Source organism: Lepidothrix coronata, unplaced genomic scaffold, assembly GCF_001604755.1.
Source record: "Lepidothrix coronata isolate B3197 unplaced genomic scaffold, Lepidothrix_coronata-1.0 Scaffold191, whole genome shotgun sequence".
Classification (NCBI taxonomy): Eukaryota; Metazoa; Chordata; class Aves; order Passeriformes; family Pipridae; genus Lepidothrix; species Lepidothrix coronata.
The window spans coordinates 1,123,618-1,149,457 of NW_016690371.1; the positions used below are offsets into that span (position 1 = coordinate 1,123,618).

At 37.2% G+C, this 25,840-nt stretch overlaps 1 protein-coding gene across 6 annotated transcripts in view; it reads left to right on the forward strand.

Annotated features, from left to right (window-relative positions):
- The window catches only part of CNKSR2 (connector enhancer of kinase suppressor of Ras 2), a 207,682-nt gene that overhangs the window by 50,678 nt on the left and 131,164 nt on the right, over window positions 1-25,840 (forward strand). For all 6 annotated transcript variants that reach the window (XM_017831466.1, XM_017831467.1, XM_017831465.1 and 3 more), the window contains exons 4-5: window positions 9,779-9,866; window positions 25,408-25,449. In XM_017831466.1, the coding sequence (XP_017686955.1) occupies window positions 9,779-9,866; window positions 25,408-25,449 (130 nt within the window). The remainder of the gene's footprint in view (window positions 1-9,778; window positions 9,867-25,407; window positions 25,450-25,840) is intronic.

Sequence of the window (25,840 nt, forward strand, 5' to 3'; positions counted from 1 at the left end):
AGTACCCAAAGATTGCTCCTACATTTCTGCTTAGATATTTAACATTAAATTTGCAGAGAATTAATGCAATCTCATGGAAACAGTCTAGTATTGAATCTTGAAAAAATGGGAGTATATTTTTAGCTCTGTCTCTAACTTGTTATTAATTGGAATACCCATAGGCTTCACTTTTTCTCCCTGAAAAATAATTTTTGGCAGAGAACAGCATATCATTCTGGGCTTTGAAACAGAAAGAACAGTAGAAGAACGTGTTCTTTTGCATAGATAGATTAGTTTTTACCACTTCTTTCTGTTTAGAAATAACCTTATCTTTTCTCACTAGAACTGTGGCTGTGGTTAAAGACTGTTAGTTACAAAGTTGAGGTTCTTTCTGTCACGGTACGTCTGTGCACTGCATGTACTTTTACATTTAGTTGAAATGATAGCTGATCAGACCCAGGAGTTCCAAGAAGTTAAAAATGAGGGCAATCCTGGTGGTAGCCTGCTTTTAGCAATGCTGTCTTTAGTGTCCAAATAAGGATTCAGATTTCTAGGAAATTCCTTTTGAAGATCTTTGTAGTTTTAACACCTGGTTCTAACAAATGTTTCCTGAAACATTTTAAGACTTTTCTGATTTATGAGCATCTGGGTATATTGGTAAGGTTTGCTCTTTCTTCTTTGTGAAGTCCCCAAGTTAGAATGAAGGCAGGCCAACGACTGCATTTTTCTCAGGAAGTGGGAACATATGGAGATCAAAATGATTGATTCTTCTTATTATTTACCTTCTAAAAAGGTATTGGGGCCACTAGGGGGACATAGAAAGATCTAAAAAAAATAATTATTTAAAGTAAGGAACATGGATTTACTTTTATTTTTCACTGTTACTATTAAATCTGGACCGCAAATCTTAGTTTTCTGGTTGGTTTCTAGTACCACTTCCATCTCTGGGGTTTGAGAAGGTGGAGCAAACCATTAGGAGGAATGAAGTGGCTCTTAGGGTTGTCCACCCCATTGTAACAGCCCTACTAGGCTGCCCCTATGCAGTGGTTTTTGAGGTCATGTCTGGAAAAAGCATCTTGCAGCAGCTCCAACTTGCATAGAAATGCAATGATGTGTTTTTTATGTGTCGGGAATAGTGATGACTCCATACAGGCTGTGCTTCACTTGTCACTCTAGTGAGTTCTCTTTTTATGATGTTTCTGTGGGAAACTTACAATCTAAAAGGACTTTGTTAGACCAGGCACAATTATTGAAAGGACTGTGAGAGTCGTGATTTGCTGAGTGATTTGCACACTTTCACTGTGGCTCTTTCAGGACCAGTCCAAGGACACTCTTTGTTCCAGGTCTCTGCCTGGAGCAGTCCTACTTCCAGATGTATGTCAGAAATTGAGTTTTACTGAAAATTAGGGTAGCTTTTACTGCCAGGCTTTAAAAGTCTTCTGGTTTTGTTTCATTTAGGAGCTGGAAAACTTAGTAGAGAATTCTAGCTATTTTCAAAAGAGGTTGGCTGATGATTTTGAGGAGCATGAAACAGCTCTCCAATAATGTCCTGTAAAGAAGCTGTCATCACACTGATAGATTATGTTCTTAAACTTTGTAGACTAATTTTAACTTCCTGTTATTTTCTCAGCATGCAAAACCTATGCTCTTTGCAGCTTAATAATATTTTGTTTTATACGCTTTCCCTAATCTTAAAATTCTTCCAAGTGAATTTCCTGACAAGATTGATAGTTTCTTGAAAAACTGTGAGTCTTTTGTGAAAGTATGATGTGTTTCTACTTGATATTAACGTAGCTCTTAGGCTGATGGAAAACCACACTGGAGGCTATAGCAACAAACAACTTACCAAGTTCAAAGCAACTTGGCATCAATATATCTCCAGAGATACTTCTCAGGAATTAGAGTATAATATATTCTGTCAATCAGGTCTTCTAGATTTACAGCTAAATAATTGGTATTCTTTTCAGTCTTTACTCCTGTAATTCATACAAGTTGTATTCTATGGAATAGTAATATATGCCACCTTTCTTAATCCTCCTTTTTCTCTGATGTGTCAGGTTCCTGGAAATTCTCCTACCTTTTTTAGGGCTGATACCCTCCATCCTGGGGAGGACTTTTTAAAAACATGTATAATTAAAGTAAGATTACTCTTCTGAGTTCAGTACTCTGAATTCACAACATGAACATGTCGCAACTTTGTGACGTAAAGCTATTTCCAGCCTCATAAAAGTATTTTTTTTCTGTACACTAGTATGTCCAGTAGTATCTGCACATTTAATTGGAATTGAAATTAGATGTATTTATTTCTGTTAATCCCAGATAAGGTTTTGTTCTTAGAGTACGCATTCACAATTCATCTGAAAATCACTTTGTAAAAGTGTTGCTTCTTGCAGGTAAAGCTCATTACTGTAGTCTTGACTAGAAAGAACTGTAATGCTTTTTGTGGAAGAGGAAGGATCCTGAGCGAGCCTGAACTGGGGTGACATTTGGTGGCAGCTGCATTAGCTCTGTCAGCACAGGCTTCTGCTGATGCAATCTTCGAGGTTGTTCTTGGTTTGATGTGTTCTTTTTATTCACCTCCACCACACTTTGATTGTCTTTGCCAACCAAAATCCCTGGAAATCTGTATTTCCTGCAGACTGCCCTAAGCAAGAAAAAAAATTCTTAGTTGTGCTCCTGGGCTTCCTGTTCCTGCCTGCTCTAGAGCGTTTGGGCGATGTTATCCGAAGCAAAAACTCCTCATACCATGTATCTTGTGCAGTATCAAGAAGAATGTTTTGGAGCTTAGCAATAGGAACAATATCTGTCTAAACTACAAACACATACTTAGTGAATAGGAGTGAGGAAGGGTTGGTTACTTTTAGGGCTTTATTTGAGTCTTCATTAAAGACAGCCAAGATAAGGTCGTAGTTTATTTTTCTCTTAAGAATTTAAGAAAATATAATCTACTTCCCATGAGATAACTGCTACAACATTTTGCGTCTGTTGTTGTGTCACAGCTTTTAATGGTCATGAAATAGGATTTGTCAGGGACCACTGGATTTTTTTAGTGTACTGTTTGACTCAGCCATCTGTGTGGGCAGTGATTCAATATGTCTTTCACAGAAACTCTCCTGTAGCCCTTGTTTTTCACACTATCCTCCATTTGGAAATAGAAAACTTAAGCTGTGCCTGCAGATTACGCTGAAGTCTAAGAAATAGGAGCAAAGATCTTGTGGAGATAGATTTTGTATTCAAGTCTTTCAGTGCTATGGCCAGAGAAAAGCTAGCAGGCAGGCTGACAAATGTGCATCAGTCTGATTAATTTACCGCTGCTGTCTAGATACATGATACTTGGACAGAATGGAACAAGAAGATGAACAAAAAACCCAACTGTAAATAGAAATTGTTGGTTATGTAAAATATAGGGTAAAATTGCTGACAGAAGTAACAAAATGAAAAATTTCAGAGTAAAAGGCCTTTCTAACAAATCTAGGTCTGCTTTTAGGGCCATTCACAGATTGGGGTGAGGCAGGGTGTAATCCTTTAATTCTAAACCCCAGGTGAGCAAATCATTTTGGTGTGGGCTTAAATGTACTAGTATTCTGTGAGGCACTTATGTGTATACATAAATCCTATAAAGCAAGGCTAAAATCTGTGCCTGAAGTTAAGGACATTTGAATGCTTCAGTGGTTGACAGCAGAACAGGGCCTCCAAGCCTTAAGCTGTGAGCTCTGATGCATCAGAGAAGTGTAGCCTGCAATGATGTAAACACTCTTTGTTTATGACTGAACAATTCTAGGTGTTCGGCTTCAGTGCACCCTCTAAGGCTGCTTTGTATGAAAGCATTGTGGTAGCAGAACACGTTCCCCACTCCAAAATGGATCTCCCTCTTTTTACCATGGTCAATGCATACGTTTTCTTCCACTATAAGTAAAATGTGTTCAGCTGAATTTCTTTGCCTCATTGTTTTTGGTGAATGAGCCTTGGTGATGTTTACGGTGTGGCTATTTTGTAGTTTTAAGTGAAAAGGAACATTGTTTGCAAGCCCGTAACTTCTTACTTACAAAGAAAGTGTTACTGGTTTAGTCTCCTTTATAACAGACTTCATACAGTCCTGTTAACTGTGCTTGGTTATTACTTGTCCTGACGGGGTAAGTCTGGCTTGCACATAAGATGGTGGGGGTAAACAAATGAAAACCCAAGCGAAAAGAAACAAAAGAGTTCAGCAAAAACAAAAGAGTTCAGTGATTCTTTACTCACCACACAAATAATGCACTTTCTGTCGATTGGTTTTTAGTCTTAAACCTGCTTGTTTCCTTTATACATTTTCCTTTATGCTGGTTTGAATGGTATGCCAAACCTGTCAGTAAGTGCTGCCTAAGAATGCTATGGTACTTAACTGTATTGTGCTCCTGGAACAGCTGTAAATGTTTAATAGAGCACTCATTTAAAGAATTCCTTTATCTGCTGTGAATTTTACTGCATTCTTCCCTGATTCTACATAAAGCAGCTGCATTAGAAAGACAAATAAAATCTTTGTTTCATGAAAGCCTAAAACTATGAATCACAGATGGATTTGGCACAATATATATACAACAGTATTGTACATTCAGATTTTTATTTGAGCTTAATATGTTACCTTTGAAGACTGAGTTATATTACTGCTTTGGTTGCCTCTCTCTTTAAAAGATTTTCTACTATTATGTTTAATCAAAAGGCTCTGAGGATGTTTTCCCTTGGTAGGATGCTAAAATAAGTATGGGATTGTTTTTAAACCCCTCACAAAGTCTGTCGTTATAAAATACCTTAGTACTACAACTAGTGGTGAAATATGATTAACTTATATTTTGGGCAGTGCTTTTACTAACAACAGTCAATATGTGTCCAAATTGCAACTTTTTAAAGTGAAATAGATATTTCTATGTATCATGTTCCCCTGAGTGAATTTTATATGAAGAAGACAGATGAGGAGGCTAATGCATATGTGGCCAAAAATATTGATAATATAGAAATGCCGAGTATCTGCATCTCCTTCACAAATTTTTAATTGTTTCTGAAGGATATTCCTTCATGTGCAATCAGTAGCTGTGAGTATTAATAGCTGTTGAATTGTATTATTTCTTAGGACTGTGAGGGAATTATCTGTACTACATTAATGTGCCTGGTTTTTCTACCAATCCTTCAGGGTGGCTTAATTAATTACTGTTAGATAATATAATTTTATTTTTCATTCTGAAAGATGCTGATACTGCTAAAGATGTTAATAAGGTCTCAATTCATAAAAGTGTACACACACCAAGTGTGTGTTACTGAATGTGTGTTTACACATGTATAAAGAAATTCACTTTTCAGAGGTGTTATTATTTATGTCAAAGACTGACTTAAAAAAAATGTGAAAAGAACCAGTAGGTCTGTCATGCCTTGTCTTAGAAAAACCTTGCATCCTATAGACTAAGGTCTTGCAGTTGATTTATTTTAATGTTTAAAAAAAAAAGTAAGATCATTTTTCCCCTGTGAATGAGGTGTTTAGAAGCTCTTCATCTTGCTGTGGTGTCCTAAGGTAAAGACTCACAGTGTGGGTTTGCACAGTGGAAAAATGTAAAGGTTCCCACTTTTCCAGGTGCATGCGCGATCACAAAACATATATGAACTTAATTATCCTTGAAACCTATTACCTACCCATTTGTGAAAGTGGTTTGAAAATGGCTAATGGCTTCAAAAGTTGGAAAACGGAATGATGGAGGAAAGGTGAGACTAAGGGCAAAAACACCTTGCGTGTGTTTGCAGAAGCACTGATGTGATTGTATAAATCTCTTTTCCTTATGATATCAGGTATAGACGGGTTAGACAAAGAATGAAAAGGGGAGACCAGCAGAGGTCTGGAAGTGGCAATGAATGGAAAGGGCATGTGGTCAGGTAGGTGTGCTGTGGGGCTACAAAGGTGTTTTCATATGCGTGTTGCAAAGAAAGAGAATTAGTTTTGAAGGAAGAACAAACAAATCGCAGGAGAAACTGAGTAAAAAAGATTCTACAAATGGAAATGACTGAGAGAGACAATGAGACACTGAGGTCAATGTCACAGCAGGAAGTGTGGCAGCACGTGGCCCCAGTGCAAGGCAGTTCTTTAGTTCTTGTTTAACTTTAAGAGCTCTCTACAACTACCTGAAAGGAGGTTGTAGCCAGGTGGAGGTTGGTCTCTTCTCCCTGGCAGCTATCAATAAGACAAGAGGTCATGGTCTTAAGCTCTGGTCTTAAGCTCTGCCAGGGGAGGTTTAGATTGGATATTAGGAAGAAATTCTTTACAGAGAGGGTAATCAGGCATTGGAATGGGCTGCCCAGGGAAGCGGTGGATTCATGGTCCCTGGAGGTTTTTAAGATGAGGCTGGATGTGGCTCTTAGTGCCATGGTCTGGTAACCATGGTGGTGCTGCATCAAGGGTTGGACTTGATGATCTCGGAGGTCCCTTCCAACCAGGCTGATTCTATGATTCTATGACTTGGACAGTACACATGTTGAAAATTGCTTTTTTTTCCTCAGGGAGTTTTCTTCACTGGAGCTGTAGGAGGTACCTGAGAACTGAAGGTCCAAGGGACTGTGAAAGACGTGGCTTTGAAAGAACAGAGTAAAAATTGGAAACTGATAAAATGGGTCTGCCAAGCCAAGGAAATAATTTTTTTTAAGTAGAGAGAAGTGGTCTAATTGGACAGGGAATTCCTTAATCTTAGTATGTGCCTCGAGGAGGAAAGTGTTTTAGCAGCCAACTGAAGTTGTAGTGTATGTAGGCTTTATTTGCATTTATACAAGTTGATTCATCTGTTCACAGTCAATAATACTGTGCTGTATTAAAATTACAATCAGTGGATATATTACCAATATAGAGGGTTTTTGTCAGATTGGTTTTTTACATTGTACCTCATATAAAATCCAGTCAGTGGTCCTACAATGGAGTTTTTGTTGATATTTTGATTGAAACTGCTGACACATTGTTATACTAAGTCTTGCTGAATTTCTACTGTTGAAGTTGAGGCTTGGGATGTAAATACCAAAATATATTTCCTTTGGAGGTAAATATTTAGAGAGGCCCCTACCATTTCTCCAGCTGCTTATGCAGTAGTGGCTGTGTAGTTGTGCGTACAGATTACCTCCAGGGAAGTCTGAAGTGGGAATGGGGAGGAAAAGTGAATTGCAATTTTACTGGTCCTGTTTGCATCAGTACCGCAGAGAGGCATCTGCAGAAACTGATGTGAGGGAGTTGGTTATAAGCTACAGAGACCTACAGAGGAGGCAACTGGAGGATCCCTTAGATTTTCTGCAGGAGTAAAGTTTATAAAACATGAACCTGTCTCCTTATCTTTCCAAGTTGTTAAGCACTTTTCAAAATATTACGTTTGTTACTGATTTTTAGTAGTCTTCTCCCTCCTGCCGACACCCTTGCTGTCTGCTTCACATGCTGTTGCAAGTCGTCACTGTGTTAACTTCAATGTAACAAAAATGAATAATGTCTCAGTCCCTTTGCCTGTTCCTTAATGTCAGCAGAGTTTATTTGGGGCATTTCGAATGATCTTCACTAAGAGCAATGATGGTAAAAATGCCATTATTTTCCTCATGAACCGTGAAACCAAACTAAATTACAGAAGTATGAAGGAAGATGATGCGGTATTAGAAACCAAAGCCTACCGTGTGATTTTGTTTAGAGAAATGCTGGAGGCCTTGAAATGTCAAATAGATTTCGGTTGTGTAATTTCAAGATCAAATTGTATTAACACTCATACTTTAAGTAAAATAATACCATTTGCTGGCTTGATTCCATTAATCTTCAATAAAAGTGAGTTCCTAAATGAACATGACCTTTTAAAATCAGGGTTTCAGGTAGATATCAGAACCTCAACGGTTACCATTTTGTAAGGAAAAATATCAGTGTTTTTGTGCATCTTGACTAATGTTTTTAACACATCATAGAATCATTGAATATGCTGAGTTGGAAGGAACCCATTATGATCATTAAGTTCAGCTCCTGGTCCTGCACAGGACACCTCAAGAATCACACCATGTGTCTGAGATCTTTACCCAAACACTTTGTCAACTGAATTATGATTCATAACCAAGCAGTTCAGTCACTTTTTATCCTCATATTTATCCTCATCCCACTTTTTATGCTCATATGTCTCCTGAACTTCAGAAGTAATCTATGTATGTGTCTGTGGGTTGACTTGCTGTAGTGGTTGCCATACACTGCAGAAAACTTGGACTCTGAATTGTGATTGTATATCTGTGTCCACTGACTTTCATAAGGAACCTTTTGGAACCTACCTACATGCTGTCTACCAAGTCCTCACTCTCCTGTTTCTTTTATGTTTCTTATACTCTGCCTAGCTTCCAATTTCTGTACTTTTATTTATACTGCTTTTCTCTCTAGAAAATACAGGCAGAAAGTATATGTCATTGTGTGATGTATTACATCAAATTAAAGCTGCCAGACTTGAGTATGCACCTCAGAGTTAATTCTGTCTAATGAACCCTCAGGGCTGGATTGCAAGCCCTGGAGAAGAAAGAGAGCACTAAACGAAACCAGCACAGACAGGCGAGTTCACGTGGGTTATTAATGGACAGTTCCAAATCTGCCTGCACTAAAATTTCAGTAATTGTGTATATGGAAAAGAAATTTAGAAACCTACTAGAACCAGTAGAACTATATTTACAGTTATCATTTGGGCTTTCTTATAGCAGAGTTCTTTGTACTGAAAGCTTGTCTTTAGGCTTAAATAAGGAAATTGTAATATGTAAAACTCTTTAAGGTATATAGAAATATGTGTGAAGTGATGAAAGAAGGCAATTGGGAAAGGGATTAGTCACCCAGCTTAATTTAAAGGCAGCCACATTTAAAGTACTGTTTTGAGATCTTGGCACATTTGCATGATTAGTTTATTCAGGCATTACAATCCTTGTGGTTCTTTACCACCTTTTTGTTTGTTTGTTTTAAATGTTGGAAGCAGGTATATTAGGGAGAAATGCCATCTTTGTGATGTTAATAATGTCCATTAAAACCTCATCTGCAACACTGATGAAGTCAAGGTCTTGACTCCTCTTAGAGAAAATACCAGTCCTGCCTAGTGTTTGGCTTCTTCTTGAATTTAGAATATAGTCCAAGTTGAGTTTATAGATTAAGAGAGATTTGTAATACAGAAATCAGATGACTGCCAGCTTCACTAACTAAATACATTTTAGCAGTTCTTCTAGAAAGCAAGCAAGCTTCCAGGTGGGCAAGCATTTTAAACATTCTAATATAAAGTTTTAAGGTATAGGATATACGTAGGTAATGTCTGTAAATGTTAGATTGCACTGTGTGTTTCCCTAAGCAGTTCTGACTGTAGCATAGTGTGTGGGCTTGTTTGGTTGTGCTTCCAGTTTAGCCTTTGCAGCTGCTTCTGAGCATTGATGCATCTCTGGCTCTAAATGCTATTCCCCCCTTTAGATAAAGATTTTACTTATTCTGAGTCCCTCCACTACTTTCACCAGATATTAGATCAAATCCCAAGAATCCCAGTGAATCAGCCAAAAGCTTTTCTGATCTGATTCACATCTGGACACCATTGATATCACAAGAGGAAGTAGTGCCTCTGGTTGCCTTTGTAAGGGTATTCCCAAACAAATGCTGAAGACAAACTGGGCTTTTTCTGGGGGAGTAAAGGCAGTCCAGAAGTTAAGTGTCAGAAAAAATGTTTTTATAAATGGAATTCTTAAAGAGGACTTTAAAAACTGCAAGTGGATATATGCTAGTACTATTCAACTTTTTTTTTCTTTTTTTTTTTTTTTTTAGATCACCTTTTGCTGCTGTCACAGATTACTCAGTAACAAGAAATAATGTTATACAGCTCTGTCTGGAACTAACAACAATAGTACAACAGGTATGAGACAATTTGCTTAGCAATTTATTTTTTCCTCAATTGTAACTGGCTATTACTTTCTTGATGTAATTTTGTTTTACACTGTCTAGATCACTGTCTAACCAAATTAAGGGAATACTAGCACTTAGTAAATGCTTCCTAAAAATTCTGTTTCCTGGTTTTATAATACTAGTTTGAGTTGTGCTATGTATATGCCTCTCCATATCTCAATAGTAAGATTCATCTTGGGTTCTCTAGTCTAATATACTCACTATAAATTTGAGAAATCTTACTTTATAGTTTGTATATTTAATTTCTTATATTTTGTCTTTAATTTTTAATTAGCTGTCTGGTTCAAAAGGTCTGTGTATATTGGACTTTAGTAATCTGCTTTTTCATACAGTTCATATCGTCTAGACACCTGTTAGGATGACACATGTTCCCACGGAGGTAGAATATTTTGAATACATTTTTGTACATACTGCCTTTAAGAAATCTGGAAGTAGATAACGAGAAGTTCTTGCTTAGCGGGCTTCATTTGGGAATGGAATCCTGAGAACCTTCCCCATCCCACCCTGGTTTAGGTCTGTCTCTATCTGTGTGTTGTTCTGCTGAAATGAAAAATCTCTTTGCTGCCAAGCAGAAATTCGAGGGATTGTTTGCACTTGAGAAGATAGAGTGGAGAAAAAGGAGAGTGGGCTAGGTAGGAGGACTGAGACTTTTTCTGGTTTTCAGAAGCATCAGTCCAAACTATGAAAAACTAAACTTCTTCTCTGACCTCTTGGCGTGACTTTGTATGATGATACTCTCCCTTTCCTAAAAGAAATGCGTTTTTCTCTAACCCTTTCATAAATGAGTGCAACACTGATGATTAGTTGTGTTTGCCTCCCAGCTGAGTTTGAGAGAAGCAGTATTACTAGTCCTGTGTGTTCAAGCCTGGGAAATGCAAATTTCTCATATTTAGATTTATTTTATTTTCACCCTCAATTCTGTGTGTGGGTTTTGATTGGAAATGGAGCATGAGCTTTTCCCTCCCCATTGACCACAGAGTGTGAGGATGCCCGTTTGCTTTCCAGGCCCCAGGGGGGAGGGATAATGCTGCCAGTCCATCCTTTGGCCGCCCTGTGCTCCCCACTGGGCTCCTTCCATCAGCCAGCCTCAAACAGGGATGGAAGTGCCAGCACTGATGGCTGTGGGAGAAGAGCCCAGGCCTTCAACTTCTTGGCTGCCTTTGGCATGACGTCTGTTTTGTGTCTGTTGGCCTGTGGCCTGTTGTGCCGTTGTTGAGTTGTGAGAAGGGTGGGAGAAATAGTCATGGAGGGCATCCCATCCACTTGTCCAAACTGGTCATTTTTCACAGAAGTAGCTGTGAATCACTGTCTAGTTTTTAATTTAGGGAAAGAGCCACCTGTCCATTTTCATGTGTCCACAATTAGTGAGGAGGTGGGTAAAATAACAACTGCTGCGGTATTTCACAGGAAATAACTCAATATCGATTTATTTTCTTAAAAATTCATCCCTATCCTTGATACTACTAATTCACTATGGTGTAGTTAAATATTTATGTATGTATATTTTTCAGTGTGAATGAGAGTAAATGTTCTTATTTAATACTTTTGGAGAACAGCAGTTTTACGTTCTCCAAGAACAACATAACTCCCCAATCAGGAAACAGTTCCTGAATCTACAGTTTGAAGTCAAAAGGAGCATTTATGTGTCTAAATTTAAGCATACTCTGAAATCGAATTGGGCTGTAGTCAGAAGAATGATAATGAAAAATTCCATTAGTAGTCCCAAACACATGTGGTTTGATCTCTACTTAAAACAATTGCATTCCAATGTTGCATTTCAAATGTCTTAGCTGAGCTTTTTTTCTCTATGACCATCAAGCACACCGAAAATCCTCATTGTGCTTTCTTAAGACTGTAAATTCAGTCTTTCAGTATCACCTCAACAGGTGTTTTTTCTGTCTCAGAATCTTTCTCCTTTTGTATTAAAAGGAATTAAATTAAAATAATTTATAAATTTTTTTTGGTGAAAGACCTAGAAGGTAATGTTGCAATTTTTCTTTTAACAGCACATAGCAGCTTTTTATAATGCTCAAAGGTTTATAAAAATATACAATCTACACATTTTATTAGCTCTGAATTTTTATGACATTAGTACTATTTAAAAATAGAACTCCAGTAACTGAGTTCCATCAGGATTTTTTTGTGTTGTTTAAGTTACACCTAATGTTTAGATTTATTAACCAAAAGTCAAAAAATGATTCTTTAATCAAGATGGAGGGTAAAAAGTGCTAAAATTATGGTGGCTTGCTTGATTTATTTTGCACCTTTTGTAGCTAATTGTAATATCAGTGTTTCTTCATAGAATTTACTGATATTGAGTCGTGTCCCCCCCTATTATCAGCACTAAATGGATAATTAAGAAAAAATTACAGAATTACATCCCACTTATAAGTATGAAGTCTAAGAAAATCTATTGAGTATTTGTGCTTTTACCTTTAAATAATCAGCAAAGTTCGAGTTATAATAATTTCTTAGGGACAACTCTGGAATAAAATGCAGGAAGACACATACTTTGTTTTAACCATTCAGTTGTCTATGTGTGTTGCACATTGCCCAGGACCTGATAGGCCAGTGTGCAGTGGATATTTGCCAATGGAAGCAGGTCCTTCAGAGCACTGCAAGTTACTGTAGCCTGCTTTGCATTTTCACTAATCATCTGCTTCTGTGCAGCTGCTTTATTTTGGCTTAGGGATTTTTTTCTCCCCCTTAGGATTTTAGGATATTATTTCATAGCCTCTTCCTGCAGGTTTTCACTCTTGATACCATCATCCTTGCTGATGGCTTATTTAATTCAGGGCTTGCATCCTTGCTCATTTTTATAATCAACTCTTCCCTTGCAGTAGAACACTGGAGGAAAAAAAAAGACAAACAAATTCATGAGACTATTATGATTTTTGCCACCATTTCCTTGCACTGTGCCTTTCTCTCCTACACTATCTGCCTCTCTATAGGAATCAATCAATCATTATCTGTCCTGTCTGTTTCCTCTGCAATGAATAAAAAAGGCCTGTTCTTTCTTGATGATACAAGATAAATGTTAAAGGACTATGGGTGAACAGGTTGGGGGGGGTGAGATTGTTTTGGGTTGTGATTTGTTCGCCTTTGATTCATTCATGAATTTAGATTTGTGCCAACAGGATTGTTTCAGTCACAAATGCACATCAGGAAGAATGTGAGACGCTCTTGTCTTGATGGTGTTCATGAAGTCTTGCTATTGACTTAGTTAGTTGGGTTGTTTAGCTTCAGAGAGTGCTGGGAACTGGTCATTTTAAGTGTGCTGGTTTTGTTTTAGAAAGGTAGCAGTAACTACACAGATAATGTAAGGAACAGAAAATATCTTGCTTTCTTAGGCCATCTGTAGGTAGCTTTTACTATCATTCTCAATGCTTTTATTCCTTAGGAATTCATTAAAGTTTCACTTAAGAAGCTTTCTTCTTTAGAGTTGAAACCCTGGAAATCTTGTGAATATCTGAAAAGTCTAATTTTATATTGACTTTGTAAGTTACCAGACATTTAAAGAAATCTTTGCTGCTGAACACCCTGTTTCTTTTATTGCTTTTTAATAGTGATCATTAGTAGCCCTCATCACATGTTTTTTACTTTCCTTAATCAGCTTTCACAATGATTTGCTGTGTTTATTTAGTTTTAAAACCACTAATGTTTGTCTTGCAGCTTTAATGTCTTGTGGGATTTACTTAGCAATGTGCTCCAGCAGAAGCATGGCTGTAGGCATGTAAATACTCCTCTATAGAAGCTTCACTGCATTTAGTTCTCTGCCTAAATACCATTTTAAAGAGGGACTGTGTGGTGGAAGTAATTCTCTGTAACAGGGGTGGAGTGGAGGGTAGTCACTTGGCTAACATGGATCTGTCTTGCATTGTTGTCACAGAGCACACTTCTGACATCAGCTGTCTCACAACAACATTTGGAGGTAAACTCAGATTTTGAATGATGTGGGGTGAGAACTTTAGCGATGCAATTTGGGAGGTGGTGTCCAGGAGGGAAAATAGCAAAGAAAGACCAAGGCAACCATCCGCAGATACTCTGTCTGGACATTATAGCCACCTGGGATCTGGAGCTAAAAACTCTGATATGGAGCACGTACAGAAGTGCCCTGTGGACTGCATCAGCTGAGGGATTTGGAACTTATTCCCCATTTAAAGATATTTGAGATACAAAAAAAAAAAGTGTCAATATACTCCTTGCCCCAGTGGACACACTTCCCATGCCAGGGGGGTGTTCTTTGTTGGGCTTTTAGCCATTGCTATTTTTCAGATAGAAGCTATTGTAAAACATCACAAGTTATTTCTTAAGTAATGCACTATTTTTGTGTACCACTGCAGTTTTTGTAATCAAATGTCTGTAACTTTAAGTGAGGAATCTTTCAAATATTAAATCTCACTGAGAAACATTACGTTCAGGCTTGTTTTCCAGTTAAAAGGATAAAATGGAAATTTACTTTCTTAGCTCCCCTACTCTGACTCTGAATCCAAATGTAGTATTATAAAATGGTTCTATTCATTTGGTAAGGACAATGTCAAATATATGAATGAAGAAGAATAATATCCTTAGTACTGTTTTTACAAAGTATCTCTCCTATAATGTTTTCGATCACAATTCCTCACTTTTGTTTTAAGTCCTAGTTATTAAGGACTTTAAAGACTTGCTAAATATAGCTTAAAGTTTTTAAATTTCAAGTCATACCAAGTAGCTGATTGCCTCAGGTATCTTTAGCTAATAATTTGGTTTTAATAGTTTAGTGATGTGACTCTTTTATTGGTTCCTCATTAAAGCCGCTTTGCGCTTCCAGCTTGTTTATATTTTCAAAGCAACATGTGTTTGCTGGAAACAGCTATATATTAAATTTTCAAGACTTTTATTTGAATTTTCAACATTATTCCTTCCACCCTAACTCTATTATCAAATGCTTGCAGGAAAATCTTTGTTAGCCTACTGTGGTAATATTCCCCCCCCCTTCTCTTTTTTAAATAAAAATAGTTCATGATGAGGAGGCCAAATTCTTGAAGTTTAAAGTATATGTATACATAGTACACTGTTTATACAAAATACCCCCATTTTAGATAAGTGCACAAGTAGGGGGTAAGTGTACGAGTGGGTAGCTAAATAGATGTGGGGGAAAGTTAGAACCAAAAGCTCGCCTTGAAAACAATACCCAGGCAATATCTGCCTATATACATGATATCAAAAGGATGTTCATATGAGAGCATTATAGCTCATTGTCAATAATGCTGACAGAAATTCAGACTCACCTTGTATCCTTCAAGTGCTGCTCTTATGCAAGATTTTCTGTTGCATAAGGTTCAAAGCAGTCCTCAGAAGTTGTGGTGTTACTGGATACATGTTATTCTGTGCAGTTGTTTTCTTGCCGTTGACTTTTAAAAGTCAATGTATAATGTATAAGCTAAAATAGAAATTAAAGGATTGTGGGAAATATGAAGCTGTTTTTTGTTTACAAGAAGCTACATCAAAGTTGTTTCAATTTATGCTCTTTAGTAATGTTTTTCTCTTTTTCATAGTAGAGTAGCTTATTTATCTATAGCACAATTTTACAGAAAATTTCAGCTGTAATTTAATGTAATGTAAAAAGTGCCTAAGGTACTTAGCATTGATGCCTTTTTATGATTCTGGTAGTTTCTTTCTGCTCTTTTATTATACTTCTTTTTTTTCTCCTTGAAATGGCTTACTTATAGATATATTGTCCTTTGATTTAAGTTTTGAAGTGCTTTTTGAAATGGAATTAGGCGTGGAATATCTTGAAGATTAAAATGTCAGTAATAGTCTATTGGGACTACTAATTTGATGACTCATTAGTTGTCATTGATATATATGCTGTAAAGAGGTGTGGAATTTTTTTTCCCAAACTTGTGAAACTACCACCCTGTAAAGCCCTGTGAATTTGTTAGCTGTATTTTCTCTTCCATTCTTAGAGAAAGTAGTTTCTTTGCCTAGTGGATGGAAAGAAAAAACCAAAATAAAAAAGACGCTGAAATATTCAAAAGAATGCTGAGTATGTAGGAAGCTGAGCGACCAGAAAGCAAAAAATGTGTTGGTGTTGTCTTGTTTGGAGTCCTTTTTTTTGGGTTGTTTTTCTTCCAGAGTAATGATTGACAGTCTCTGAACATGGGGGAAAATGAAACACAAAGCAGAATAGTTTGTGAAAAAAGGACTAGTCTTTTTGATGGGGCATATGGTGGTAAACCAATACAGCTGTTAAATTTTTCCAAGAAAATGATCCTGACTGGGTCAAGGTGACAGTGAAAGAGTCAGGGACTGTTGAGTTAACTCATGCACTCATGGAAGCACTTGCAGAAAGTAGCAGAAAGTTGGTGGAAACTGAGATGAAGTGTAGACAGAGGGGAAAATGTGTTTTCAAATCTCATGTTTCCTTTAAACAAAAGCTTTTTTTCTTAGCCGGATTGTTGTGGGCACTGTGTCAGTGTGCGCTGAGTGGCATCACAGTTGCCATTTGAATAGAGTCAAAGAGAGGATATGCAATGCTTACTATGTAATTCTTTGTAAATGGCAAATCGAATGACTAATGATGATCTATTAAGATTATGTTGGTCATATTAGTAGATTTGAAGACTAAGACTCTGCATTTCTTTTAGTTTGGAAACTGATTTCCCTTCCCAGAGGCAGTATGATCTCTGTAACCAGGTGCAGTGAAGCAAGATTCGACTTCAGTGTAGTGAAGTACAGAAACCATGTGTTGCTAAGTGGCTGTAAAAGCCTTAGGCATGAAAAAGTGTTGTGTCTGTCTTTATTTCAGGAACATGTGTGTATTTATTTGCTTAAGTCCATTAAAAATACATAAACCATTTCAGATGGTCCATTATGAAACATTCAAGTTATGATTGAGCCTGAAATGCCACTTAGCTAAATATCATTACTTTTTTCAAGTTCAATTAATTTCATTTCCTCTGTTGGCAAAATAGCTACCTAGGCTAAATATGAAAAATGAAATATTTTGCTGTAGATGTGTTTTATAAACCAGAATTCTTTCTAATGGCAGTACTAGAGGAATAGCAGAATTGAAAAATTAAGAAGTTCTTTACCTCTAAATTGTCTTGGAAGTGACATTGAAAACTTAAGAACTGCACAACACATCATGATACAAGCTCTATTTTACATGTCAGTAATAAAAGATAAGAGGTTTAAATGCATGATGCTTATGTAGAGGTGTGGAAAAAAGGGTGTTTCGACTGTTTTTTCTCCTTCGGATGGACCATTTTTGCCTCAATTTCAATCTCTCATCTGTTGATAGCTTCAGTGGATTTTATTTGTACCTGCTGAGAATGTCACCAAGTAGAGAAATCACCTGAACAGCTGAAATTCAATTTAGACCATGTAAGCACTTAAATTCCAGAGGGATATATGAGCAACTATCAATGTGATTTTAGTCAGTGCTAAAATACTAGCTGTAGTTTCTGACCTAATGGTATACTGGCTCATTTTAGAAACAAGGAAGAAGTGTAACTCTCTATATGCCAAGTAAGAATTAATATGTGACCAGATCCCTAGGGAAAGCAAGATGATGCCTTTTGTAGGAGGAAGGGTAGAAATAATTGGAAATGAAAAATGACTTCAGAAAGATAGAATAAAAGAGCTTAGTGTACCCATTGCATCTCTCTTAATCCAGAGAGCAATTTTGCCCAGTGGTTGCTTGATCTGTGGGTGATTTATGTAAGTTGTATTAAATTTCTACATGAAGTATTCTGTTACTATGGTGATAGGTGCCACTCCACACAGATTGTTTAAATAAAATTAAAGCAATTCTTTGTACTCAGTAGGCAGGGTAATTGCTATTAGTTTGTACACAAAGGTTATGAACTTAGAGTACCTCAGGTTTATTACATTTTCAGGGAAAGGCTCTAGACTTATAGAAACATTTATGTAGGTTGCATAAGAAATGTTCTTTTTTGTAGCATTTATTTAGTAGCTTGCATTGTATTTTTCCAATAGAGATTTTTTCCTCTCCTCTTACTTTGTTAAAAGATGTGTGCTCACCATTCTGCTTCTCCCATCCCTGTCAGTCCTTATGCATGTTTCTGATGGAGGAGGACAGAGTGGGTTCTGCAGGTAGAGGTGAGTTCTGGCTTCAGTGTGGAGGGGAAGGGAATAATAATAGAGTGAGGATGCCCTAGACCCAGTGGCAAAGAACTGCAGGGATTGAATAACTGTGGTGTGAGAAAGAAAGCAAATATTTCTGAACGGCAATGGGAATAAAATCGACAGGATTTGTGTGGGAAGTGAAGAGGAGTTGAAAATGGCACCCAGGTTGTGAGCTTGTGGGACATAAGGTGGTGGAGCTGTTGACAGAGACTGGGAAAGAAAGGGAGAACAGGGAGCGTTTGGGAAGAAACGTGATTTCAGCTTTCCAGCACGCTGTGTTAGGGCTGGTGGCAAATATCCAGAAGGAGATTCTGAACTGTGAATGTGAACAGAAGGGACGAGAGATCTGTGACTCATCTGCACAGAGATGATAATTAAAGCAGCATGATTTTAGGAGGCTGCTGAGCAACAGGGAAGAGGTTGCGGAAAAGGGGAGAGCTGAGGATAGAGCTCCCTGGGACTGTGGCAGTCAGAACAACCATGATGGGAGACTTTTGGAGCAGATCAGTGGAAAGAAAGTTGTGGAAAGTGCATATTTTGGGATGGTTACTTAGAAATACAGTGTAGTAACAACATCTGTGTAATTTTAAAAATTAATTTTGTATGGCAGTAGCCAAGGATTGTCTATACAAGCACTGGGTGTTGTATAGCTTAGAGGAGCTTGCTATTGCATTTTAGGTAAAAGACAGGAAAAAAGTATTTCCTTTCTCCCTCCCTCTGTTCCAAACATGTAATTGTCAGTGTCCCCAAAGCCATACCTTTTGTATCCAAAGACCTGCTAGATCTCTCAAAATCTAAGATGTGGTAAAACACCTCAGGAAGCCTCTGACTGTGTCATGCTCTTATTTCTTTGCATGTTGCCAGAAGAGAACATTACCTGCTTGCCAACTTCTGTAGCTTTTGGAGTATTTAAGAGTTTTTTGGTTTTGTAAAGGGAGTTGGAGGGGAGGGGATTGAACAGAGCTGTATATTTTGCCAATTTGTGTTCTACTATTGCAGTGATTACCCAGACATACTTGTAAATCACAGTCTGAGCAGGGTTCCATGGTGTCCATCAGTTTTTTAATCATCATGAAATATAGAACACAGCATTTTGTCATAGCCAACCATATCCTGGCCTGCTTCAAAAGCAGTGTGACCAGCAGATCGAGGGAGGTGATTTGCCCCTCTCATGAGACCCCACCTGCAGGGCTGCATCCAGCGCTGGGGCTCCCATGTAAGAAGGATGTGGACCTGGTGGAGCAAGTCCACAAAGATGATCAGAAGACTGGAGCACCTCTCCTATGAGAGAGGTGAGTGAGTTGGGGCTGTTCAGCCTGGAGAAGAGAAGGCTCCAGGGAGACCTTATAGCTGCCTTTCAGTACCTAAAGGGAACTATAAGAGAGCTGAAGACAGAATTTTTACAAGGGCATGTGGGGATAGGACAAGGGGTAATAGTTTTAAGCTGAAAGAGAGCAGGTTTAGATTACATATAAGGAAAAAATTTTTCACTGTGTGAGTCATGAGACACTGGAACAGGTTGCCCAGAGGAGTTGTGGATGCCCCATCCTTGCAAGTGTTCAAGGCCAGGTTGGATGGGGCTTTGAGCAACCTGGCCTGGTGGGTGGCAGCCCTGCTTATGGCAGTGGTATGGGGACTAGATGATCTTTAAGATCCCTTCCAACCCAAACCATTCTACGATATTAATCAAGTTTATTATTTTAAAGCTGCCATTGTTTTTTCCTGCCATCAGCTGTATTAGATATATTTTCTATGTATTTTCCAATTTTAGTGAAAGACTAAATGAACTCAACCTGTCTTACCCTTGTACCAATGGCTTGGTCCAAGAAAAGCAATGAAGGGTAATAATAAATCAACGTATACTGGAAGTTATAAGACTTCTTCACATGTTGGCAAAGCTTTAGACTTTGTCATCATTGTTTTTGAGAACTTCTGTGAGAACTCTCAGTGACAATTCCAGCAAACCTCAGTCTTGTGGCTCTCTTGCTAGTGCCGAATTGGGCAGAATTCAAACCAAATGAGCCTTTCTAGAGCCAATGGCATAAGTTCCCTAGAGCTAGTGACACTTGAACAGGCTCAGAGTAGGCTCCTTGAAGCCAGAACAACTTATTTTTCATGGTGTGGTACCAAGTCTGAAGGGGTTGGGAGTTATGTCTGAGCATTCTCAAGTTAATTATTTTTTATTGTTGCTAAGTAGCAAGACCGACAGATCATCCATTTGACTTATACTGCTATTAAAGGATTCAGTTACAGTTTTAATCAATTTGAGAAGCAAAGGGATTTAAAGGATAGCTTGGTTTAATTCCAACCAATGGCTACATTGCTCGAGAGAGATTTTTATGCCAAAGTTTTGGCAATGCGTGAGAGTCTGAACCCTCTTTTAGCAATCATGTAATTCATTATTTTTGTTACAAATAGAGTACTGGAGTTACATAGTCTAGAACATTTTGCATGACTTCAAAAACAATGGTGACAGCAATTCTATCAGAAATCTGTTTTTAAGCAGTACATAAAATCTAGCTGGTGCCCTCTTGAAACTAGACATGGAAGATGAGTGGAGTTGCTCATGAAAGATGCATTTCCCAGGTGATTTTACTACCACTTTTAAATTGGTGTTCCTAACACAATTGCCTACATTTTTATCTGAAAAATGCTAGAAAAAACCAGTGCAATATACAAATACATACATGTCAATTGCCTTCATCTGAGTTCAGTTGGACTGCAGAGAAAAATAAATGAAAAAAACAGGGAAGAAGTTCCACCAGAAGTGACTTGAAAGCTGCCTGGAGAATGAATAATCTCATGGCAAGCTCTTGTTCTTTTCAAGTCGCTCCAGTTTACTCCATTACACAGCCTGCTTCTGGCCAATGCCACTATCATATGAATTTATAAAGAACATTTTTTGGCTAACATGTTACCTGAGAATTGGGAGATTTGGGGTTTGTTGCTGAAAATCATATAACCTGCTTCTGTATCAGTTCTGCCTAAGAAATTGCCTTGCCTTGTAAGAAAAAATTGATTACATATACATGAGCACCTAAAGCATTATGCTGAACAAGAAATTACAGTGAAAGAAGTCCATGCTGTCTCTTGAGCATTTTGATCTAAGGATTAGTAGAAATGCTGAAATGTTGCTGAAAGAAATAATGCACGTATTTATGCATTTTTCTCAATTTTTTATCCATTAACTATTTGTATGTATGTATTTTATTTTTTTAACTAGCATAATTTTATTCTGAAGTTAAATTATGGAGTTGACAGGAACTTAAAGACTGCCAAGAGTGCAGTGCAGCAGCTGCTTAGAATATGTGGCAAACCCATGAATAATAATAATAGTAGTAGTAGTAGTGGTAATAATGATGGTATGTTTTGAGAGTATAGCCTGCAAGTATCCTGAGAGGTGTGTTTGATAGGTAATTGCAATAGGTAATTTGACAGGTTGCCAACTTGAACTTGTACACCAGATCATATGTATGCAAAAATAGAAGTGTTTTCTGTTGAATAGTTATCCCATAGTTACAGTGCATGAACATTTTTTTACCTATGGGATATGTGAGCAGTAGGATGAGTTGGCAGATCTTCTGTATCTCAGTACTTCACATTTTGAGTTAAGATTTAATTGACTTGGGTGCAAAGAAAACAAAGGATAGGAAAAGTGCTAGTGTAATTAGCTGACTCCATTCCCCACTTCTGTGACATACGAAGACAAAAGTTGGAAAAGAAGATAATAATAGTGAGAGTAGAACTAAAAGAAAATGGAAAAATATACCATCATAAACACTGCTTTTGAAAAGAAGTCCACAAATATTTGTATTTTATGTATGTTGTTTCACATGTGGTTTGTTCTAGCAATGTCTGGGGTAGGCCACAGTGATACGTGTATATTTTGCATTTTGCAGCACTGCCACAAGCCAGTGCTGTCTAATTCGATGGGTTTAATTTAAATGTGCTTAGTAATTGTTTCTTATGACATTATGGTAGGATCTGCGCAGATAAAACTCACAATTTTTTTTGTAGAAATAATGCAGAATTGTGGTTATGAAGGTCAGAGCTTCTGGAAGAAATAAGTGATGCCTCTCAGCTGCAGTGTAGTGTAGGTCTTGCTACCTTGCCTGGTAGTCTTAAAATTAGATTTTAAAACTATACCGGGATTAAAAATGCACAAGAATCCTCTCCCTGATTTGTGTGGTTTGTTCTTGCTCTTCTTATTTTTCTCCCTTACTGCTTTTCTTTTTATTTCCAGTTTTGGACCTCATGTTTCCCTTTTTTTGGGATTTTAGCCTAGTTCCAGCTTTCTCCACAAAGGTCACTTTTACCATTCTTTATGCATGAGGCAGAGCTGGAGAGAGTGACTATGAAAATCTGATATTAGTAATAAACTTGTTCTCTCATGTTTCCCTTTTATGTCCCTCTTTTTGTGGATGACACTGTCCCATTTTTCTCTCTCAAACTGCTTATGGCCACTATTTGACTGTCTTCAGGAAATGTAAATTAACACTTCTTTTGTTGCTTTATTAACAATCTGTGTCATTAATCTTCTAGAAAATAATCCACATTTAGAAAATAACATTATACTGTTTCAGCTGAAGCTTTATTTGGTTGGTTAGAAGAAGATCATATAGCCTAGCTTCAGTTATAGTATGGGAGTGAATGTATATAGTAAAGTTCAGAGAATAAACAGGTAAAAGTAATATATCTCGTCCTTGCTGTAACTGTGTATTTCAATTCAGAGATAATCACAGTATTGTTTAACTAAGTGAATAGCAAATTTTTATCTTGTGTAGGAGTAAAGCTTGGTTGCAGATTTTTATGTGTGTTCTTGCTTTTCTGAAGTAGAAAAAAGTTAATGTTAAACTTGCATATGATCTGTTTCTTGCCTTAATTGCAATGTTTTGATACTGTAGTTAAACAGATATTTAAGAAAATCTTTCAGGAGTAAGATATAGGCTTGTATGGAAAGAAGAGGCATTCTCCAGGTGTGGGTGGTATGCTACTAAGAATAAAAAATTATTTCTAATTGCATAATTAGAGACTTTTTATAGTTCTCAAGTGCTTTAAGCTTTTTTAGTTGAATTAAAATGGGTATGAAAAAGTAAATGGTAAAGGCCCCCAGTAATTTGCATTCAGCTTATCATGCCACCTAAGGGATGTTTGCAGAGGGTGGGCACAGTTATCTTCAGCACTTGCTTAAAGATAAAGCACGAGGCAGCCAAAGGGAAATGAGCTGTTGCCTATGACAGAAAGTGACTTGTGGCTTTTGCTCTTGGGGCCATTCAGAAGCAGCCTCAGCCCTCATTTCTAGGGGTGGCTACAGGGAAACGAGCTGCAGGGATCGGCTTGGTGACCTTTTCCTCGGTTTCTTTGAATCCTAGACTTCAGGGCTGCTCTGGTCTATGGCTCTTTACATTCCTGCATGTTTCCCCGAGTTCATGCTTAAATTTTGTTTAGTTGGATATCAATCATGTATGGAAAAAAATATATTTTGGAATTGTTTGTGGGTTTTTTACCGAAACATTGCATTCGCTCTCCTCCAGTTTTTCTGTCTTTTGTGGTTTACAGAACTGTTAATTTTTCTCTTGCCTGAATATGAAGATGTAATATCAACAGTCTACTGTCTGCTATGTGATGAACTCATTTAGCAGTTCCTCTTCCCAGACCCTGAATTTGTAGGGAATTGTATGTTGAGAAGTTAAGGGTGAATCTGTTCACAGACTGGATGCCTGAGAAGTTTTCCACTTGTTTTACTGTTTTTTGTGGATTCAGAAATATTTGAATATTATATATATATATATATATACTCCTGCTTTGCTGAAAATAAGCATATATAGCTTCCTTTGTGATCATGGAAGAGATTAATTTCAAGGATTTAGCAGTATTTCTCTGTTATTCACTGTTTTCTTGTTTGTAATAAACATATAGAGTTTTTGAGAACCCAGAATCCTTCTTCCTTTAGTCTCAGACAGTATCCTCTCTAAGCTGAATGTTTAAACTTATAGTAAATTCTTCTTATTACCAATGAAATAATTATGTCTGCTTAAAAGCACTTTTTTTTTGTTCTTCAATATAAATGTTGCAATCTCTTCCTGCTATTTTTGCAAAATGATTCATAAGAAACCATGCAGAAAATAGATGTATCCAGATTGAAAATGTTACATGCCCTCCCACATATAACAATGAAATGTGTGTTTTGCTACTAAGATTGCAAATACTTCATTGATGTCTGCATATAATTAAATGTGTTAGTTTTTCTTTCTGGCTATACTTACTAGCAAATGTTTCCTGAATGCCAACAGCTGTTATTAGGAAAATGCTCCCTGATCAACCTGCTACTTCTGCATGGGTTGCTTTATATAAAGGTTAAGAACACATTGGCTTTTCTTGCCTGAGTAACACTGGAAGTGTTTAATGGATTAAAAGTTCATTCTTTTTAAAACAGTTGCATATAAAAAAGGTTCTTTTTCTAGCATGATAAACTGATTTTAAAATGAGACTTTAAACATGAAAACTTCGTCCCATTTTTCATGTGGTTTATTAGATAGGACATAAAGCATCTGTTCTAAACAGAGTTTGCACTAATTATCGTAAAGTTACTCTTAAAAAAGAGTGGTTCTTTCACCAATGTTGGTTGTCTTTCATGTAATCTCTGCCTTGCTAACTCCATTTCTTAATATCCACTGAAATTTTGGCCTGTCATATAAACTTTCACAGTCCCAGACTCCTGTCTGTTAGTCTTGCCTATAGAACCTGCCTCAAATGCTACATAAGAGAATATATACAAGAATGTACATGAAGTCCCCAGCAGGCTGTGTGTAACAAGAGGGTCTGCCTCAAGTTTCCTGTGTGTTTTATTTGGTGTTTCTCCTCCCTCCCATGTCATGCTGTGTTACAAACAATCAACATGTGCAAACATGTCAGTTCAGCTCAGCAAGAATTGTTCATCTTAGTTTCCTTTCTTAGTCATTTAAGACTATTGCTGGCATCTCTGTTTTTCAGTGTTACCACTACAAGCAGGTAATTTTTGTCCATGGTCAGGGCTGACTGGTTGAAGGCACTTGTCAGGTATACATGGGACTAGCAGGTATGTGGCAAAAGGATGTAAAGTGGAGAAAGAGCACTATCTGTCTCAAGGAAGGAAGCAACAAGAACTAGGGAATAGATATAAACATTTACCAGTATTGCCTTTCTGTGGTGGCTTCACACTTTGGTTAGATGAATCTTTTCATTCTGTCCAAGTCTTTGAAATATTTCATTTCATCCTAAGGACTTTTCAATTCAGTTGAATTCTTTTTAATGATAAATCAAGGAAGGAGGAATGATTGGACCAACTTAACCTGCCTTTTCTGCTTTACTTTTTTCAGGATTGCACAGTATATGAAACAGAGAATAAAATTCTTCATGTGGTAAGTAGTGTTTGGATTTCCGTTAAAAAATGTATTTGTATAGACCACATAGAATTTTAGAGCTGTGTGGTTCGTGCTTTTTGTATGCAGTGCCAGTGTGATAATGAACTAGTCTGAATATGACCGAGTGAATGTATAGAACTACTTGTGGATAGGTCATGATGTTACAAACCTGTCATATGAGAAGCCAGGAACTTTGCAAGGGTTTGTCTGAAAACTGCGCCTAAGTTTTAGATATTAATTTCTGTTTCGTGTTGTGGCTGAGCTTTAATGAGTATTAAATTAACTCAGATCTTGTTTCTAAAAGTTAGAAATGAAGATAATATCTCTCAGAGGGAATAATGAGTTGGCTTAATTTATTCACTATATTTCACATTTTCATATTATACTG